Genomic DNA, 22,609 nt, shown 5'->3' with positions numbered 1-22,609 from the left:
TCTCCACCTGTCGAGAAGTCCTACTGATTGTACTTCAAAATATATTCTGAGTTTGACCACTTAAGACTACCTGTACTGCTACTCCCCGGTCTGGGCTGTCATCACCCCTCACTGGAACTACTCCAACAGCTTCCTACCTGGTTTCCCTGTCTCCACTCTTTCCCATTCTCAACACAGAAGCCAGAGTGATGCTTTTAAAATGTTACATTAGATGCAGTCACTTCTGTGCTGAAACCCAGCCGAAAATGGTTCCCGAATTTTATTCAAGGTAAGAGCCAAAATCCTTCTAATGGCCTACACAATGCCCCCAAATCTGCTCCACTCCTGCCTCTCATTTACCCTCTGACCTCCTCTTCTACTGTTCTTCCTCCTTGCTCTTCTCTCTTGCTTGCTCCTCTTGAGCCATACTGGCCTCCCTGTTACCCCTTGGACACACCAAGCACACTGCTGCCTCAGGGATTTGCATTTATTCTTCCCTCTCCCTGGGTAATCTCTGTTCTACCATATCGACATGACTGTGCTTTCAAGTTTGTGCTCAAATGCCAGCGAGGCCTTCTCTGACCACTCTATTTAATGTTGCAATCAACTCCCATGCCTCCCAACCAACCAGCCTTGCTTTATTATTTACATAGCACTCATCACTATCTAATCTACTACATAATTCAGCTATTTTGTTTCTCTCTCCCAAACTAGAATGTAAAAGAGTAGAGATTTTTGTCTATTTTCTTCATTGCAGTTTTCTTACCACATAACAGTATGTGACAAGTAGTTGGTTTTTAATAAGGATTTCTTGAAAGGCCGAATAAATGAATGAATAAGTGAATGTAAGAAATAGGAAAGAAAGGCAAGAAAAATAAAATGAATAAAGAGGAAAAAGGGAAGAAAAGGAAAGAAACCTGCCCAAAGTAATGTTAACAATTAATACGGTATAGCCAGCATTGTAAATCAGATTTGCTTAGCTTCAAAGCCCATAACAGTCTATTATAGCACCAGTCAAGATGCTGCTAGCTAAAACAAATATTTTAAGAATTAAAATAAGCTTAATAAGTAGTAGCATAAAAAAGAAAAAATTAAGCAAAAGAGGGAAACAGACATCTTTTCTGAAATACAGTGAGTTTAGTCAGAACTATTTATTTAGAATCCAACTGCAAATAGTGTATTTTTCAAAACTATAGAAGTGCATATGGTTCTTTCTCTTTAATATACCTTAACTTAATAACAAATTTGAAAGGACTAAATAATTCTGCTTTTTGCTAAGATGGATTTGTCCTCCTGCCTGAAACAACTTTCCCATCTCCAACAACAAAAATACAAAATACATGAGAGAATGGTTTATAAGACACTGGACATCAGGCAAAGGAAAGTGATCCCTGAGTGACAGGTGACAAATGAGGCGAGACCCATGAATGTTCCAACTAATGCCTTGAGAGAATCTCTATGCCACAGCACAGGGAGGGGAAACCCAGGTGTGGCCCAGCAATGTCTTTGAGTTGAGTAGACAATGCTGAGAGTCCCAGATAAGAGTGAGCTACACACAGAAAGAACTCCAAAGGTCTGCAGAGGGATCCGTCCCCTGAGCACTCAGGAGAGTGCTGATTGGCTCACGTGTGAGGGAAAACCACCAGAGGCCAGAGAAAGAACCATCTGAGAGGCTGAGAGAGAACACTGCCTGGTGCTTACACAAAGCCAGGAATGGTGCCTGTTCCTACTGATCAGGCCAAAAAACCTCAGCATTCATGGGGCATTGAGTAGAGTACTCAGAAGTGGGAAGTAACTAGACCCAGACTGAGCACTGTTTCAATTATGAAGGCAAGACCCAAATGGATTAAACTGTTTCCAAGTAACTTAACTGCATCCCAGAACAAAGTTCAAGAAAACCTAAAGTAACACAAAAATATGTGGTGCTCAAGGTAAAAGTGGCAACGTCTAGCATCCAATCAAAGACTACCAGACATGTAATGAAATACGAAAATGTAACCAAAACTGAGGAGAAATATCAACCAATCAAAAGCAACCTAGAACTGACAGAGATGCTGGAAATCAGCAGACATGGACATTAAAAATTATCATAACTAGATTCCAGATGTTCAGAAAGCTAAGTAAAGACATGGAAGGCATTAAAAAACAGTCCTAGTCAAGTTTATAGAAAAGAATACTACAATGTCTGAGATGACAAATACACTGGATGGGATTAATGGCAGAAGAAAAGATTCGTGAATTTGAAGACAGAAATAGCAACTACTCAGCATGAAATAGAAAAAAAGGAATTTTTTAAAAATGGAAAAGAGCAACAGTGAGCTGTGGGGCAATTTCAAACAGTTTAATATACATTTGACTGGAATATCTGAAGGAGAAGAAAGAGGGGTGGAAGAGAAAAATTAGTTAGAAAATAATGGCTGAAAAATATCCAAATTTGACAAAAAGAGTATAGTCACAGATCCAAAAAGCTCAATGAACACCAAACATAAGAATCATGAAGAAAACCACACAAAGGCTCATCATAATGAAATTGTTGAAACCAGTGGTAAATAGAAAGCCTTAAAAGCAGCCAGAGAAAAAAGGCACATTATATATACAGGAATAAAGAAAAAGATAACAGTGTTTTTTTTTGTCAGAAACAGTGCAAATGGGAAGACAGTGAAGCAACATCTTTAAAGTACTGAAAGAAAAGAAGTCCATTTAGAATTCTATACCTAGTACAAATATCTTTCAAAAACAAAGACAAAAATAAAGTCTACTTTAGACATATAAAAGCTGAAATATTTCATCACCAGCAGATCTGTGCTACAAGAAACACTAAAGAAAATCCTTCAGACGTCAGGTGCGGTGGCTCAGGTCTGTAATCCCAGCACTTTGGGAGGCTGAGGCAGGCGGATCACGACGTCAGGTGATCGAGACCATCCTGGCTAACACGGTGAAATCCCCTCTCTACTAAAAATACAAAAAATTAGCCGGGCGTGGTGATGGGCGCCTGTAGTACCAGTTATTTGGGAGGCTGAGGCAGGAGACTGGCGTGAAGCCAGGAGGCAGAGCTTGCAGTGAGCTGAGATCACGCCACTGCACTCCAGCCTGGGCGACAGAGCAAGACTGCCTCAAAAAAAAAAAAAAAGAAAAGAAAAGAAAAGAAAATCCTTCAGACAAAAGAAAAATGACATTAGATAAAAATGTATACATAAATAGGAATGCAGAAATGGTAGCTACATTGATAAATAGATGCAATTTTCAAAAAATATGGAAATCTCTTTAAAAGATAATTATTTAAAGAAAAAGGTAGCTACATTGATAAATAGATAATTTTCAAAAAATGTGGAAATCTCTTTAAAAGATAATTGTTTAAAGAAAAATAGCACTGTATTATGTTTTATAAAATAGGTTTAAGTAAAATATGACAACAAGATAACGGCCAGGAGGGGCAAAAGAGAAGTACACTGATGTAAGGTTTTTTTGTTTTTTTTAAAATTGAGATGAAATCTCACTCTGTTGCCCAGGCTAAAGTACAGTGGCGCGATCTTGGCTCACTGCAGCCTCCGCCTTCAAGTTCAAGTGACTCTCCTGCCTCAGCCTCCCTAGTAGCTGGGATTACAGGCATGCACCACCACACCCGGCTAATTTTTGTATTTTTAGTAGAGATGGGTTTCACCATGTTGGCCAGGCTGGTCTTGAACTCCTGACCTCAGGTGATCCACCCACCTTGACCTCCTAAAAGTGCTGGGATTACAGGTGTGAGCCACCGCGCCCAGCCAAGGTTCTTACATTATATGCGAAGTGGTAAGTATTACCTGAAGGTAGACTGTGTAGACTTGTATATGAATGTACATAGTCACTTATGTATAACAGCCAAAAACTGAAACCAACCCAAACGTCTATCAATAGATAGATGAATGAATAAGCAAACTGGGGTATAGTCATATAATATAATACTATTTGCAATAAAAAGAAATTATATGTTGATATACACAATAAAATGGGATGAATCCCAAAATAATTATACTAAAGGAAAGAAGCTAGACCGAAAAAAGAATATATCCTGTATGATTACATTTGAGTATATCCTGTATAATTCCATTTATATAAAACTCCAAAAGATACAAACTGATCCATAACGACAAAAAACAGGTCAGTGGTTTTTTGGGTGTCAGATGGGGCAAAAGAGTTACAAAGAGGGCACAAAGAAACTTCTGGAAGTGATGGATATTTTGACTGTGGTGATTGTTTCACAAACGTGTATCAAAACATTAAATTGTACATATTAAATACGTGTAATTTACTACATATGAATTATTCTTCAATAAAGCTGCTTAAAAAACAATTTTGGACTTAAATTTAAGTTAAGAACAAAAAAGATACCTAAATCTGTAGGTATCTACCTACAGTGCTCTGGTTCCACACAGTAAAAATAAATAGATATTTTAGGTGAAAGCTAGAATAAAATATTTAATTTTTTTTAAGGTTCGAATGAATCATAAACACCAATCAAATACTTTCTTATCAGAGATAAAGGAATCAAGTCCCAGAGAGGTTTAGTGATTTGGCTGAGGTCTTACACCTATAGTGAATACTTTACTAAACTGTAAGATCCACAATAACAGAGATTGTGCTATTTAGGTCACTAGAGTATCCCCAATACCTAGTACAATGCCTGGGACATAGTAGAAGCTTAATAAATATTTGCTGACTAATCTTTCCATAGAAAAGAAAGGTAAAAAGGAAGATAAAAAGAAAGAAAATATCCTTTGCAATATGACTAAAAGTTCCTCCATGTTTGATTCTCCAGTCTCTAATGGAGATGACAGTAGTACCTTTAATATAATAAATACAAGGAAATAAGTTATATTTCATATTTTAGGTTACTGAATATTTTCTAACACTTAATTTTTTTTCACTTATATTACCAACACTTAAATAAGCAGAAAATTAATAGAAAATACCCCATTCATGCAGATTAGTGAATTTTTCAAATTAATAGAAAATTTAAAGGAAAAAGCTTACCAAAAATTTCTCCATTTTTGGCATATTCTGTCACAAGGTACAACATACTTTTGGTCTCCATTACCTATTGATGAATAATTCCATATTAGTCTGACAGAAATGTACTGGAATTTTCCACAATATTCTATGGAGTTACCTAAATTGAAACTACTAATAAAAGAATCATGGTTATGAACAATTCAGAAGATGGCTAAGTTTATAAGCCTGACAATATCCTTCTGATTAATGTGTTTGTGAAAAACTGAGATCCTTGCTCTTCTAAGTGTGGTCCTTGGACCAGCAGTAGTAGCACCATTCAACCACCTGTAAGAAATGCAGAATTCCAGGCCCCATCCCAGACATACTGAATTGGAATTTACATTTTAACAAAACTGCCAAGTGATTTTTATGTACATTAAAGTTTGAGAAGTACTAGTATAGATAATATAAGTTTTGAAGATCTACTTTTCAACATCTCCTCACTGACATTTCTAGTCCTATGTTATCATGGTAGATTCTGATTAAAAGAATAAAAAAACAGAGTAATTTAGTTTACCTGGTTGGTAGCCTAGCTAATCTGGCACAATGTGATATTCCTTGTACTATACTTTAATATTGTTACAAAGTACTCTAATTGTTCAAAAGTTTCATATTCATAGCTCTACTGTGAAATACTTTTATTTAAATGCATTTTTCTAGATTCAGAATGAAGTGTGTCATCGTCATAAATCTGATTTTTCAAACTACACTAAATAGAAGTCTATTTAAAAAGAAAATGAGGCTGGGTGTGGTGGCTCACGCCTGTAATCCCAGCACTTTGGGAGGTCAAGGTGGGCAGATCACTTGAGGTCAGGAGTTTGACACCAGCCTGGCCAACATGGCAAAACCCCGTCTCTACTAAAAAATACAAAAATTAGCCAGGTGTGGTGGTATGCACCTGTGATCCCAGCTACTTGGGAGGCTGAGGTGGGAGAGCTGCTTGTACCTGGGCGACAGAGGAAAACTATGTCTCAAAAAAAATAAATATATAAAAATAAATACAAATAGAATAAAAAGAAAAATGAGTGTTTAGATTCAAGATGAACAATTTTTAGAGTGTTTCTCTGTAATACTCTAACTGCTATCTACTGAAAGGAAGAAAATTAATTTTGTTCTAAGATGTAGGTTTAAGACTATTCTCCACGAGGTCAGAAAACTAAGAGCTACCTACAGTTTGGGCCTAAACAAATCAGTAAATCAACTGTAACCAATTATTTACCTCAAATAGATAGAATTAATATGCAAATTATGTTAGTTTTATCCTCGGTTTAGTTTATGGTTAATCAGAGACTTTGAAGAATATAATTAGTTTCTTAGAAGTAACTTCTTCAGGAATTAAAAAAACAATGGCTAGGCATGGGTGGCTCATTCCTGTAATCCCAGCACTTTGGGGGGCCAACGTGGGAGGCTCACTTGATCCCAGAAGTTTGAGAACAGCCTGGGCAACATAGTGAGATCCTGTCTCTGCAAAAAATGTTAAAAAATTAGCCAGGTATAATGGCATGTGCCTGTAGTCCCAGCTACTTGGGGAGGGGCTGAGGCAGGAAGATCACTTAAGTCCATGAGTTTGAAGCTGCAGTGAGTTATGATTGTGCCACTGCACCCCACGCTGGGTGACAGAGCATGACGTTTTCTTTAAAAAAAAAAAAAAAGTAATAATTTTTTTTAAGTTTAAAGGGAGAAGTAATCTGAATTAATTAATTAATTATTTATTTTTAGAGATGGGATCTCTGTGTTATCCAGGCTGAAGTACAGTGGCTATTCACAGGTGCAGTCTTGGTGTACTACAGCCTGGAACTCCTTGGCTCAAGAGATCCTCCTGCTTCAGCCTCCCCAGTAGCTGGGACTACATGTCACTGCACTGGGCTAATCTGATATAAATTTGACCTAAGAGGCCTCTGTAGTTTTAGAATTTTTAGGAAATGCTTTGAGTGACACATCATAGTCTCTCATTCTCAGGAGGCATATCATAAGCCAATGGTCTTCACATTTTTTAAATTGAAAATCTCTGTCAGTTGTTTAGAGCAGGGGTTCCTAACCCCCGGGTCACAGACTGGTACAGTCCGTGGCCTGTTAGGAAACGGGCCACACAGTGAAGCTTCATCTGTATTTACAGCAGCTCCCCATTGCTCGCATTACCACCTGAGCTCCATCTCCCATCAGATCAGCAGTGACATTAGATTCTCATAGGAGTGGGAACCCTATTGTGAACTGTGCATATGAGGGATCTAGGATTCACACTCCTTATGAGAATCTAATGCTGAGGTAGAATAATTGCCTTCCACGAAACTGGTCCCTGGTGCCAAAAAAGTTGGGAACCACTGGTTTAGAGCCAAACACACTGTCATGCACTTGTAGTCCTAGCTGAAGCAGGAGGATCCTTTGAGCCCAGGAGTTCAAGGCCAGTCTGGGCAACAACAGTGAGACCCTCTCTCTAAAAAAAATAAAATACAATAAACATGATTCCTATGTGAATCCATTAAAAATAAAGTTGCCAAATATATATGTGTGTGTATACATATATATATGTATACACACAAACACACACAACACATATGGTGACATGTATATATACACACACATTGCATACATGTGCCATTGTATAAATATTATGTACATTATAAAATATACACAACAAATATAAAAAATAAACATAACTAAAGGTTCTGATATTTTCTTCTTATACTCGCAAGCACATTTGTGCTAATCTATTTGAATGCACATACTGGTGTGCCAGTAAACCAGCTTTCTGACAAAAAATAAAAAGGTCCTGATTTGTAAGCCAATTTCTGTGATGTAAATCTTCCTACCAATGCAGATTTTGAGCTACTAACATCATGTTAATTGGCTTGCAAAGCTTCTGAAAGTTTAACAACCAGCTTTCAACAAGCCAGTACAGGCTGAGTCCAGCATACCATGGGCATACACATCACACTCTGGAGATCAAAGTCATGGGCCAGGATACTGGAACATTTCAGTTTAAAAAGAGCTTTTCAACAGAAAAATTCTACATGTTAAGAAATAATTTTTTTCAATATTTTGTGCTATATTATCCTTCTTAAACATGAATTACTCTTTAAAAATCTGAGAAAAACACTCCTTTTAAAAACCATGGCTGGTTGGTGGGTGCACTAAAAGCCCAGACTTCACCACTATGCAATATAGCCAGGTAGCAAAACTGCAGCTGTACCCCCTAAAGCTATAAAAAACAGTGAAAAACAACGACAAAAATCCCCATGGCTTACACTTACAATGGGTTCAATTTATTTTACAAAAGTTATTATAACAAAGTTGATTTTTTAAAAAAAGCAAATTTATTTTATCTACTAAAATAAGCCAAATAATTAAATAAATACAGTCCTATGTATTACAAAGTATGTCACTGAATAATATACTAGTTTAGCGATTATATTTTCATAAAACATACAGTATCCTTTTTAAATGAGCAAAACTGCCATATCCTTATTAGGCAGTAGCACCAAAACTCTGCAGTTAAAAAGCAGGGTATCATACAATTGTAAACTTCTTTTTTTTTTTTTTAAGAGACAGTGTCTCACTTTGTCACCAGGCTAAAGTGTAGTGGTATGATATAGCTCACTGCAACCTCAAGCAATCCTCCCGCCTCAACCTCCCAAGTAGCTGGGACTACAGATGTGCACCACCACACAAGGCTAATATTTGTATATATATATTTTTTGGTAGAGATGGGGTTTCACCATGTTGCCCAGGCTAGTCTCAAGTAATCTTCTCTGCTCAGCCTCCCAAACTGTTGGGATTGCAGGTGTGAGCCCACACTGCAAACTTTTAAAACAACCTGCAGTCTGAGAGATGACTTAAGATTTCTGATTTTTAAGTTTAAGGACAATATAGAAAAACGGTGTACTTAGTTACAAAAAAGCATACATTTATTTTCTTTCATTGATTAGAAAAACAAACATAAGAAGAAAAATCATGATACGAAATAGAGAACTATCTTGTGGAATGAATGGAGATAGTGTTAGGCTGAGTCATACCTGATAAAGTTTGATTATGTGAGGGTGGTCTAACATTTTCATTATTTGTACTTCTCGGTAGATTTTCTCAAGGTTCACTGCATCCAGCTGAGACTTATCGATTATTTTTATTGCCACCTGCATCCCAGAACAGAAATAAATACAATTAGTATACAACAGTTAACATTTTCTAGTTAAGAATTCTGTCAATAAATGACATGAGACTTCACCTGTAGGTTCCTGACACTGATGATAGCTAGTTTAAATTCAATGTTCATTCATTCAACAAATATTTCTTAAACTAATACCATGTGTAAGGCAGTAGATGTTGTTTGGCAGTGTCTTTAGTGTGCTATGAAGAATAATTCGAAAACATGTTTCTCTTTCAGTAGAATGGTAATGTCTTTTTACTCCTGTACAAACTGAAAAAATAAAATCTTTATTTGACTAAACTAGCAGCTATATCAACTAGTTATCCCACTGTGAAGTACCTATAAACAAATGATCAGCAAAGTAGAAGACAGTTCAAAAGATAGTTTCTGTTGTACTGAAATACTATTTTCCTAGAAAAGCAAGTGATAAGTTTCAAAGAATACAGACAAAAAGCTGAATACAAAATATTAAAACTCATTACATCAGAAAATACAATTGGACTTTCTTTTAAAAACTGAAGTGCAAAAACTAAAATGTTAGTAACTGCACTAAAATTTAACTTTGTAAAAGGAATTTTATTTCAGAAACTGTGACTTCACTATGTTATAACTAGAGAGGAGCCCAAACAATTCCAAGGTTAATAATTTGAAGGGATTACATTTGAAGGTGAATGACTAGGTAGGCAGAAATCAACGATTACACACAGTTTTTTCATGCAATTAAAAAGAACTAATTTATTAAAATTAGTAGATATTTGGTTGGAAAATAAAGCATTCTGATTTAAATAAATTTTTCAGATAATTGAGAATCACCCCAATTTAATTATCGGTTTTGAAAAAACTCTAAAATGTACTTCAAGTTATATCAAAGGGTATTCTAAACATAATTTAGCCTTATGTTATTGTTTCAGGGTAACTTTTCTCCTTCTTCTTTTTTTTTTTTTAAATGCAGATGGGGTCTCATTATGTTGACCAGGCTGGCCTTGAACTCCTGGCCTCAAGCAATCCTCCCTTTTCAGCCTCCCAAAGTGCTGCGATTACAGGTGTGAGCCACCATGCCTGGCCTCAGGAAAACTTTTATTTATTTATTTATTGATACGGAGTCTCCCTCTGTGGCCTAGACTAGAGTGCAGTGGCATGATCTTGGCTCACTGCAACCTCCGCCTCCTGGGTTCAAGTGATTCTCCTGCCTCAGCCTCCTGAGTAGCTGGGATTACAGGTGTGTGCCACCACGCCTGGCTAATTTTTGTATTTTTAGTAGAGATGGGGTTTCACCATGTTGGCCAGGCTGGTCTTGAACTCCTCACTTCAGGCGATCCGCCCACCTCGACCTCCCAAAGCGCTGGGATTTCAGGCGTGAGCCACTGTGCCCAGCTGAGGATAACTTTTAATATCAGCAATTGCACATGCTATGACAGCTCAATGCTTCCAAGAGGTATCCAATAAAATTGGACTCAGCTTGCCATTTCACACAATTCCCGCAGTCTCCTGTTCATACAATTACAGTTAACCCTGAACAACATGGGTTTAAACTGTGTGGGTTCACTGATACACAAATTTTCTTCCACCACTAAGACAGCAAGACCAACTTCTCTTCTTCCTCCTCCTCCTCAGCCCACTCAACGTGAAGATAATGAGGATGGAGACCTTTATGATCCACTTCACTTAATGAGTAATAAACATATTTTCCTTGTGATTGTCTTAACATTTTCTTTTCCCTAGCTTACTTTATTATAAGAATAAAGTATATAATGCATGTAACATACAAAATATGTGTTAATGGACTGTTTCTGTTATTGGTAAGGCTTCCAGTGAAGAGTAGGCTATTAGTTAAATTTTGGGGGAGTCAGGCTGGGCGCTGTGGCTCATGCCTGTAATCCCAGCAGTTTGGGAGGCCGAGGCAGGCTGATCATTTGAGGTCAGGAGTTTCAGACCAGCCTGGCCAACATGGTGAAACCCTGTCTCTACTAAAAACATAAAAATTAGCTACACATGGTGGCGGGCGCCTATAATCCCAGCAACCTGGGAAAGTCAAAAAGTTATACTTTCAACTGACCCCCGAGGGGGTCAGTTCCCCTAACCTCTGCCTTATTCAAGGGTCAAATGTAATGTTTTTCTTCTTTCTTTATGGCTGCTCTATCCTTTGCTGTTATGTCCTAAAGCTCTACTGTAAGTTTTACTTCTCACCTTTCTCTATTTCTAACTTGCTGTCCACAGGTTGTTTCCTGATTTGAATTAATTGTAGAACTCTGCAAGCTTCCCAGGGGAAATCCGATTACTAAACATAATGTATAAAATTAAATTTATTGCCTAAGAATAAAAGCTTCTTTTCTAGGGAGTAAAGTACATAGGTTCTGTGATAGCTCTTTTCATTATGTTTGGTGGTGTTTTAATTATTACCGTAATGAAAATATTCTAGAAAGTAAAACTTTGACTGGTAGGCAAGTAGAACGATTAATATTATATACTTGCTATTAGAAATATTATTGGACCACCTCAAACCTAAATACATTTAAAGAAACCCCCCCTCAATGAAGAGTATGATACAATCCATTATTATCCATTATTTTGGGTAACTTTGGGTAACAGCTGCCAGATAAACGGATAAGTGTATAATCGAATATCCTCAATATTCCTTAGGAAGATCACATCAAGTTTCACAGACAGGCATATTTTGAAGAAAATGTCTTACCCTACAATTTCAGGAGTGAGTCTAGATATCAGCACCCCCTGCCCCCCCCCCCGCCCCCAAGAAAAAGCTTTTATAACGAGATGGGTCACAACCATCTAATAGAAAAAGATAGAGAGAAGCGATTATGGTTTTTAAAAACCCAGCATGATTCCTATCATGAGACAATTTTATACTGTAAATATCCTGAGTGTCGTATTTAATGGGATGAAAGAGTTTAGATATTAAATATCAATTAAAGCAAGGTATTACCCAGAGAAAGCTCCTTTTTTATACCCTTTTGGAACACTGGCCTCAACAATGAAAAAGTGAAAAATATATGACATATATTAAAAAGTTAAAAATGTTATCTAATTAAACTTTAATAAAAATTATAAATCTCATTTAACTTTTCTTAACAAAATAACTCAAATGATATAATTCTCCCTTCAATTTTATCTTGGGTCACAGACTTTATCCATCTATGATCCTATGATCATAAATATATATATGTATATATTTATCCCATTGCTATCCCTTGTTTCTAAGGCTATTACAGGAGAGGATTATGCTTCTCTAAAGAAAAAGCAGAGCATGAGTTAACATGTTCCTTGTAACATGGGAACTCTAACTGCTTTACCAAATACACCCCAAAACTTATGATTCAAACTCAACAGAAGTTTATTTCTTGCTCATGTAGCAGAACTAGATGAATGAAGTTGGCAGGCATTTGAAATTCAAAGAGGCTTTAATATCTTTAATGTGTGGCTTCCAAGGTTAACCTGAAGGCGGTCTCCATTCCAGCTAGACAGAAGGAAAAAAGAACTCTCTGAGGGATCCTCACGGGTGATTTTATGGACCAGGGCTGGAAGTGGTGCCTATTATTTCTGTTCATTCCATTAGTTAGAACTCCGCATATGACCACACCTAAATGCAAGGGTGGCATAGAAACAGTCCAGCTATAGGCCCAGAAAGAAGAGGAAACAGCAGAGTTTTCAATGATCAGCTTGCAGTCTGCCAAACTGATCCAAGTAATTTTTTAACAATGGAGCTCTCTATCAAGTACTTCCCAGAAATATGTATAATACTAACAATGGTGATGACTTTCACAACTGCACAGCATTTTTTAACATACTTTAGCATATTTTATCTCATTTATTTCCCAATTCTGTGAAGTAAATCAAACAAGCAGTACACTCATGAGTGGAAACTGAGGTTCAAATAATGTCACATAATCAACAAAGGTCTTAAAGCTCTAATGAATTAAGGGAGAAAAACCCTAGGCCTTCTAACTCCAACTTTAATCTTTTCACTATTTCAAAGGGTCTTGTAGTAATACATTACACAGCATCTGTTGTGTGCCAGGAATTATGCCTGGGATATAAAAATGAATGAGATTTGATTCCTACCCTCAACAATTTAATAGGTCTCTAAGAAGAAGATGAACACATTTTATCAACAAAAAATTTGTATTTGGGGATTTCCCCAAAGGTGCACTCAAAGTCCTTAATTTGCAAAAGGGTTGTGTTCCAATAGTTCCTTTTAAGGATTAGAATGAACTTAGATTTCTGGGAACTTCCTCTCTATATCCCTTCTCTTATTTAGTTCTCAACGTAGTATAAGAGACAAAATCTGCATGGTAACAAGAAAGTAGGTCAAGAAAGGAACTCCGCGAATGGAAAGATCCCCTTTTTTGGTGGTGTTCATCTATTCAGCTCTCTAATCATTATATATACATTATCTTAAAAAAACCTTCAATAAGTTTATATGACAGAAAAATGAATACTCCTTCTACTAAAGGACTGAATAAAGGTTTCCTCTATAAACTGAAGAATATTAGGACAAACTAGAATGATTACTATCAAACTAAATCCCACATAAAGTAGCAACATTGAATATTCAACTTCAAAGTACTCAGGGAAATATGAATTAAAAACAAAATACCATTTTCACTTATTATATTTACAAAGATTAAAAAATAAATAACCTGGTAAGCTAAGGTTCAGTGAAATGTTTGTTTCAGATATTGTTAGTAGGAATATAAAATAGATTATAATTTTTCTGGGAAGCAATTTAGTAGTCTTTATTATGAACCTTAAAAATCATCCATTCCATGTAGCTTAAGGACTCTTCTTCTGAGAAGTTATTTGAAGGAAATAATCTGAAATGAGGACAAAGATTTATGTGTACTTTTTTTTTTTTTGAGACAGGGTCTCACTCTGTTGCCTGGGCTGGAGTGCAGTGGCGCGATCTCAGCTCACTGCAACCTCTGCCTCCCAGGCTCAAATGATCCCCCCACCCCAGCCTCCCAAGAAGCTGGGACTACAGGTGTGCACCACCACACTGCACTAATTTGTGTGTGTGTGTGTGTGTGTGTATATATATATATACACACACACATTTGGTCGAGAGTGGGTTTCACCGTGTTGCCCAGGCTGGTCTCAAACTCCTAGGCTCAAGTAATCCTCTTGCCTTGGCCTCCAAGAAGTATGGGATTACTGGTGTGAGCCACCTCACCCAGCCTTATGTGTACATATAATCAATAGAGTATTAGAAAACTGAGATATCAGTGCAGTCTCAGCATAAGGTATGAGTAGAAAATGATGAAAAACTGCTTTGTACTTTTCTGTGCAATTTTTCTTCAGTGAACATGTATTATTTTTCTAATAAGAAAAAACCCAGAACAATGACAGTTATTTATCACATATACTAATTCTCCAAGATATATTAGTTTTCATTTTCTCATTTTCAAAATTCTTTAGAAAATGGCTATATTATTTTATGATTTAAATATTAAGAAGACCATATATACAGAAATGTTTCTAACAATGTGAAATTTTAAAAAACACTATGAAAGTAACAACTATGTAAAATACAAATTTTATATAGGAGGACAAAGAATGTAAGAGCAGAAATGTAAAAAGTGTTAAACTGATGAATAAATGGAATTTTTTCATTTTTCAAACTGTTTGTTATCCTTTTTTTTTAGACAGAGTCTTGCTCTGTCACTGCTGGAGTGCAGTGGTGCGATCTCAGCTCAGTGCAACCTCTGCCTCCAGGGTTCAAGTGATTCTCCTGCCTCAGCCTCCTGAGTAGCTGGGATTACAGGCATGCACCACCACACCAGGCTAATTTCTGTATTTTTAGTAGAGACGGGGTTTCACCATGTTGGCCAGGCTGGTCTCAAACTCGTCACCTCAAGCAATCTACCCGCCTCAGCCCCCCAAAGTGCTGGGATTACAGGCCTGAGCTACCACGCCTGGCCTATCCTGTCTCTTTGATTTTAGAAAAACAAATTAATTTCTCATAAAAGAAATACTAATCTCATTTAAAGAAACCACATATACAAAAGTTGCTTTTGGGTTCTATAAATCCACAGATTAAAACCAAAAAAAGTAGCTTTTGGAGATTTTATAAAGAAGTTACACAATAAGAGCTATTCTTCTAATAACAAATTAGAAGGGATTAACATGTGTTTCTTGTCTTAGATAATATTTACTCCAGTCCTATTACTAATATACTAATTCTACACTGTCCTTCTGAAGTACCAAGTAGCATTAGCTCTATCATACCATACATTAGACCTTTGAAATTAAAAAATAAATACACCTTTCAGCTTATACAACAAATCATTGATGGAATTACAACCTACTAGCCTATAATTTGATTGAAAAGCAAGTGTGATTGAGTGGTCTATAATGAAAGACTTTCTGAAAGCAGTAAGTCAGTAGTAAAATAGACAGAGAATTCTCTAGTTACCCTCTCAGAATAAATAAAAAGGAGACTTTTTTTTCCAATGTAAATTTGGCTTTTAAAATTATTCAAATAATAAATTCTCATTAGGATTTAATTTGAAGGCTGGGTATGGTGGCTTATGCCTGTAATCCCAGCACTTTGGGAGGCCAAGGCGGGAGGGCTGTTTGAGCCAAGGAGTTCAAGACCAGCTTGGGCAACATGGCAAAACCTTGTCTTTACAAAAAATTTAAAAATTAGCCAGGCGTGGTGGTGTGCACCTGTAGTCCCAGCTACTTGGAAGGCTGAGGTGGGAGGATCACTTGAGCCTGGGAGGTGGAGGATGCAGCGAGCTGTAATCTCACCACTGTACTCCAGCCTGGGTGACAGAGTGAGACCCTGTCCCCGCCCCCCAAAAAATTGATTTGACTTTTATAATAGTGGGTAGGAAAAACAGATTGGGGGAAAAGGTAAATGGTCTGATAGTTATATACTCCCAAAAATTAAACTGAGAATTTTTAAGATTATAAAAGAAGTGATTAAAAATAATCCCCTATCTTAAAAAGTATTTAAACAAATCAACAAAAAAGACAATGCAATTAAATGGGTCAAAGGACAAAAAATTTTATAAAAGGAATGCAAATCATCATCATATAAAACTGTATAAAGTAATCAAAGAAATGCAAATTGAAGTAACAGAAAATATAAACATGTATTTGTTAATTAAAAATAAAAATAGAAAAAAATTTTAAAGTAGCAAAGAATATTACTTTCTGCTATCAAGTTGGCAGAGATTTAGAAAATAATATTCCCGCAAAATATGAGTTCTTCCTGGTGAAAATTAATGGGTACTCCTTTTCTGGAGGGTAATTTGGCATCCTACACCATAAGATAGGTAATGTACATACTCCTTGACCCAAGAATTCCATTGCTATGCAATTACACTGAGGAAATAATCAGATACATGCACAAAGATGTATGTAGAGGGATGCCCTCTGAAACATTATTTTAGAGAGACAGCAAGAGGGAAATACACTAAATGTTCAGTAATAGGAAACTGATTAAATAAAATATGGATAGTCAAATGCACAATTACTATTTAACATAGTTAACATAGTTAAACTTTACATAGTTTAACTGCATAGTTTTCAAACTTACGGAAATGTTAACATGTTAAGTAAAAAACACAGATTATATGCATACATGACATCAATTTTATTACATACATATAAAATATATGTGAATAACTAGAAGAAGATGAATCAAATATTAACAGGCATTATCTCTGGGTCTGGAGAGTAGAAGTAAGGATGTTAATTTTCTTCTTTGGGCTTTTCAACAATGTTACAATGAAGATGCATTGACTTCTATAACTGGGGGAAACCATATCAATACTACGTTTACTTTCAAGAAGAACTTAAAATAAATTTTAGTATCGTTTCTCAGTTTAATTCATCCAATATTCATCTCTTAATCTGTTTAAAGTATTTTAAAATTTTTTTTAAATGAAGTTTCTGATGGAATTTCCAAGTTTATCTTTCGATCTTCTAATATCTCAAAATGGATATACAGGCTATTTCTCTGTGAAGGATGGGAAAGTATTCTACACCAATGTTCTGAATAAAGAAAGTTTTATATAATTTATTTTGAAAAGATGGAGGTGGAAGGTAGAAGAGGTACTAGGTACATTAAAGCGGAAAGAACGATATCCTAATGAATTCTGGAACCCATTTGCCTCCAAGGAAATGAATCTGCAATCAGCAGTGGGTCATAAATCAAATGTCATCATGGGAATCCAAGAAGATAGGCCAGTTTCAGTTATTTCCAAATAATTGTTTTCTTAATTGACTGGTACTGAGATAGTATTTCCCAGAGGGTTTAAAATCAGAACACATTAAACTCTGTTAAAGTTAAAATTTCTACAGAATATAAACATTTACACAACTCTTATTTTGCATGTTTGTTCCCACTCCCAAAAAAGAGCAGATCATTTTGAACAACAGCAGAATAATTTGACAAATACTATTTGTCTAGGGTGCCAAAAAACTACAGAAAAATTATATGAAAGCATAGATATTCCATGACAAATATAATTTTTATTTCAATACACAATTAAAGATCATACATAAGACTAGATACAAATATTAGCGATTGAGTTATTTGGTAACAAGTCCTTCTGTTGCGCATAGTACAGTTGCTTCTTGAAATCTGGAATATTTCACAGTACAAGATTAATACCAAGACTACTGAAAGGAGTCTTAAAACTTTAAAGCAAAATAGAAAATTCAAATGTATTTTTAAAATGAGTTCTCTTCAAGAAACATCATAATCAGGGTGTAATATGCCTTTCTCTTGTTTCTGACTTTGCTATAAAAATGCAATTTTAATACCTTAACAATTTTGAAAACCTTTTAAAAATCTTACATTTTAAGGTGGTAAAGAATTAGGCCTAACTATAAAATCCCCAAAATGCACATGGAAAGCTTTTTAGCAAACAAATACAGTTTTCAGAATGTCCTTGTTATCAGTTTTGCATTCCAAGTTCTCTTAAGGGTAAGTAAGCAGCCTGACACCCAAATGCCATTTTAATAAGGTCATTTTTAGAACCTCTATGAAATATCTTTATGATTCCATAGACTATACATTTACATGCTCTTTAGCTAAGCAATATGAGAGGTATATGGTGTTGAGGAAAACTCAAGTTATCTATTATAGAAAAGGTCTGAAAATAACTAGTTATGGTTATCTCTGAGGTTGTGATTTTATGGGGTATTCTTTTCATTTATTTATAAGTTTTTTTTTTTTAATGAGACTGGGTCTTGCTATATTGACCAGGCTGGTCTCCAACTCCTGGCCTCAAGCAACCCATCTGCGTTGGCCTCCCACTGTGCTGGGATTACAGGTGTCAGCCATCTAGCCTGGCCTCCTATTTATACTTTTAAATTTTTCAATAATAAACACAACAGATTTGGTAATAAAAACACACTATTCTTTAATGTAGAAATAATACCTTGTTACTTAGGAAATTTCCTTTTAGGACTTTACCAGCAATTCCTCCTCCCTAAAAAAAATGTGAAATGCACACTCAGTTATAGACACAAAAATATTCACTGCATATTATTTACTATAAACAAAAACTGAAAATTACACAATATTCACTAATAAGGGAATTGTTAGGTAAAACGATATTCATCCACAAGGTAGAACACCATGCAGCTAACAAAAATGTTTTTATAAAGTTATATATAATAAACAAAATGCCTAGGTTATAATATTAAGTAGAAAAAAGAACATAATTTATATATATGTACCATGTGCTCTCATCTATGGAAAAAATGCATTTAAATAAAAAGACTAGTGCCATAATGTTAAGAATGGGTTATTCCCATTAGTGGAGGAATTATATGTATACTTTTTTGTTCACTTTACTCTTCTTTATTTTTTATATTATAGTAAGACACTACTTCTTTCTTTATTTTTCTTTCTTTTGTCCTGAGAGCAACAAAAAAGAAACTGTTTCTTAAATAGAATACAAAAACATTTAAGGATACAATTGGCTTTTCTAGAATTTTACTTAAGAGACAAAAAACTAGCTATATCACTAACTAGAAGGAAAAAGTTATTTCCTAGTACTGTACAGTGTTGATAAAATAAACTACTCAAGGGCACTCACTGAACAGCAAACAAGCGACCACTACTGCCTCAAAGTTTAACAGTTTACATGCTATTATTCTTTTCCCATTATGCTAACTTTATACAATTAGCATCTCTAATTCATAAACCACAAACTAATACTACAAAGCCTTTACAAAGCATATTAGGAAGCTGGATTCTACCACCATCTGTCTTCCCCTTTGGATGCAAAATTCACATCGAGATCTAACACAATACCACTTCAGATGATGATGTAATTATATTTCATAAACAATGTTAAACTGTTTGATAGATTCGACCAGAACGAAGATGTCTTTTGTCTACTATTTTTTTCCTAAAAGGGAAACAGACGTGAATCTCCCAAGTTCTGTAGAAATACATCATTTGTGAGTAATATAGAACAAGAGACAGAGAAGAACCAGTTAAAAATAAAAGGGTCCTAATTGCTCATTACATAGATGATTAAGCCCTAAAATTTGCCTCAGAGTCAAACTTGGGAAAAAAGACCTCTACGTTTTAAAACACACAAACTTGTATCGATGTTAAAGCATAGTATATGAAGAAACTTTTATCATCAATAAGTATAATTGTGATATTTTGCTGATATTATTTTTATACCATATTCATTGTTCTACTATAACTACTGTAATATGTTCTGCAATGAAAACTGAATTTAAAACAAAAGTTTTCATTAAACATCTTATAGTTTTTAAGGTAGTTGTATTTATCAAAAACACACAAACATTTATCCAGTGAATGAATGAATAAGGATAAATAACTGCTGTAAAAAACTTCATTAACAATGGAATTGTTACTCCCATGGAATACCTTAAGAAACAATTGGGCCAGGCGCGGTGGCTCACGCCTGTAATCCCAGCACTTTGGGGGGCCAAGGCGTGTGGATCACTTGAGGTCAGGAGTTCGAAACCAGCCTGGCCAACACTGTGAAACCCCGTCTCTACTAAAAACACACAAATTAGCCGGGCATGGTGGTGAGCGCCCGTAATCTCAGCTACTTGGGAGGCTGAGGCAGGAGCATCGCTTGAACCTGGGAGGCAGAGGTTGCAGTGAGCCGAGATCGCACCACTGCACTCCAAACCAGCCTGGGCAACAAGAGCGAGGCTCTGTCTCAAAAAAAAAAAAAAAAAAATTCAGAGCAACTTTGCAACCTAGAGATCTAGAGAACTTTTCTGTTCAAAGATTGCTTTGACATTTCACTTATCCCTCTCTACCTTAATATCTCCAATCACACCCACCAAATTACCACAGATACCCTCACCCATCTCAAATTCACACTACTTCTTTTTATATGTTAATAACAGCTTCTTTAGAAAAGCACAGCGAAATGGGTTCTGCGGACTAAACATTTAGCTTTTAACATAAATCATTTTACACATATATACTACACACACGATTTAGGATCTAAGTCCTCTTTCACGATCTGACCAGTGCTTGTTTCAATTACAAATGAATGCATTGATCTCACTCTGACAGCCAAACCACGGTATTACTCCATAGTGCCCCCTAGCTCTTTAAGATATATTAGTTTAAAACGGACACCATTTGAATTGTCAACCTCAAAGTGTCAGTCACTCCACTTAAGCAGCTCTTACTGTACTAACTAAATTTGACCTGATAAATAATAGATGATTTAATTAAATCTTGCTACTAATCCCAGTAAGAGCTGATGAGAAAAAAATACTAAGAACTGATGGATTTGGAATTCAACCACACGATATACTACAGTTCAAAAGTTTTGTAGAACCTCTCTAAAACTCACAATTTGTTTGTTTTTATAAAGTCATTAAGCAAGGACTCATAAAACATGCATTTAAAATGCCTTCTTTTATGTAACTTAAAGGGAAATGGCATGGCATAGGCCATGGCTCTTCAGAGGAATGGAACCAATTTCTTCATTTTAAAAAAATGCTAGGATCAGATTAAGATTTAACAATATCACTATAGTCAAGTTATCATTATCATTACAAACAATCTAAATTGCTAACTGGTAAATCTGTGAGAAGAAAACATCTGACCTTGGTCCTGATTCTAAAAGGTAAGTCAGATTTGGACTGCTTCAGGACCAGCAGGGGAAGGCAAAAAGTAAAGAAGACAGAATGACATATACCCCTTCCTTTTGGAAACGGGATTAAGCAAAACTTCTAAGTACAACTGCAACTCCAAAAATCACTGAGGTTTGCAAATGCCCTTCGCCTTACATAAGTCATTCTGAAAAGAAGTCCTATTTTATTCTACACTCAAACTCTAGTACATTCGTACTAACAAGGGAAAAAGCAGAATAGGACCAAAACTGGAGGGCAAACAAACAGGAAAAGGATGAAACTCCAGGAGGAACTACAATAAGGCAGAGTAGAGTACGTCAAAACCACCAGGTTTTATTCTAAAGAATGGTTTTGTTTCTACCGTTCTTCTAAGGTATTCAATTTGCACGTCTTAAAATAGAGACCCTGAGGAGAGCAGCTTGAGGCAGTGGAAGGAAGGGGGGCGGGTTAGGTAAGAACAGAGACTTGTGAGAGAATATGTGCGGTGCATTAGAATGTGCAATGAAGAGGGTGCAGGATTCACCGTCAGGAAGCAGTTGAGGGCTTTATGAGTAGAGGCAGAATCTGATATGGTTTAAAGAATGCGTATTACAGCCAGAATGCACACCTGGTACAGGGACAACCCTAGACAAGTAGAAGACCAATCCACCCACTGTGCAAATGCAGAGATGACCATTTTAACCAGTTCTATTGTCTGGAGCATTAAATGGAAATGCCCCAGGCAAGAGATCAAGCTAGCCAGACACCAAATCAGACACCCTGAGCCAAAAGGAAGGAGAGGAGATGGACAGTGGCCATGGGGGCATTCCCAGCCATGGGGCCCTTCCTCGTCGGGCAGGAGAGGGGAGCCGGGGTCACGGGGGCCGCACGATCCCCCATCCGCGGAGCCCAAGCGCAGGCGGTCCCCTCCTCGGGCCGGCGACGTCTCTCACGGCGCAGCCTGGGAACACCGAGACTTCCCCTCCCACCCCACCCCCAGCCGAAAGCAGGGAAGACGCGGAACTTGGGCTCCGGAGCGGAGGCCACAGACCAGGTCACGGCCCGGGTGGGGGGCTCTGGGCGAAATTCCGGGTGGCCACCGGGGGTGGCGTAGGGGAAAGCAAAGCCCCGGCTGGTTGCGTTTCCAGTCGGACGACACTCGGGTCCGGGTGCCCGGGCCCGATCCCTTCGCTGCTCACCGACCCCCTGCACCTCCTGGGTCCTCACAGTCCCAGGCCCGCTCGCCTCCGCCAGTGAGACGGCCTCCCGGGTCTCCCCGGTCCCACCACTGCGGCCGCCCCTCTCGGTAAGCAGCTCCTCTCCCGAACCCTCGCCTCGGACGCTCCCGCCGAGCCCCGGGCC

General features: G+C 36.8%; 2 protein-coding genes across 3 annotated transcripts in view; one reads left to right on the top strand and one right to left on the bottom strand.

The window, feature by feature from the left end:
- Nucleotides 1-22,609, bottom strand: part of SIK2 (salt inducible kinase 2) — a 123,298-nt gene that overhangs the window by 100,381 nt on the left and 308 nt on the right. Inside the window, exons 2-3 of the mRNA XM_054441404.2 lie at nt 9,021-9,137; nt 4,990-5,053 (exon numbers count right to left, since the gene is read on the bottom strand). Of these exons, the coding sequence (XP_054297379.2) occupies nt 4,990-5,053; nt 9,021-9,137 (181 nt within the window). The remainder of the gene's footprint in view (nt 1-4,989; nt 5,054-9,020; nt 9,138-22,609) is intronic.
- Nucleotides 17,061-22,609, top strand: part of LOC129008922 (basic salivary proline-rich protein 2-like) — a 46,371-nt gene continuing 40,822 nt past the window's right edge. For both annotated transcript variants that reach the window (XM_054441414.2, XM_063671409.1), the window contains exon 1: nt 17,061-22,553. In XM_054441414.2, the coding sequence (XP_054297389.1) occupies nt 21,850-22,553 (704 nt within the window). In that variant the 5' untranslated portion in view covers nt 17,061-21,849. The remainder of the gene's footprint in view (nt 22,554-22,609) is intronic.

Source organism: Pongo pygmaeus, chromosome 9 (assembly GCF_028885625.2).
Source record: "Pongo pygmaeus isolate AG05252 chromosome 9, NHGRI_mPonPyg2-v2.0_pri, whole genome shotgun sequence".
In the NCBI taxonomy this organism is placed as follows: Eukaryota; Metazoa; Chordata; class Mammalia; order Primates; family Hominidae; genus Pongo; species Pongo pygmaeus.
The sequence above is the reverse complement of the archived record's forward strand: the minus strand, read 5'-3'. Positions and strand labels throughout refer to the sequence as shown.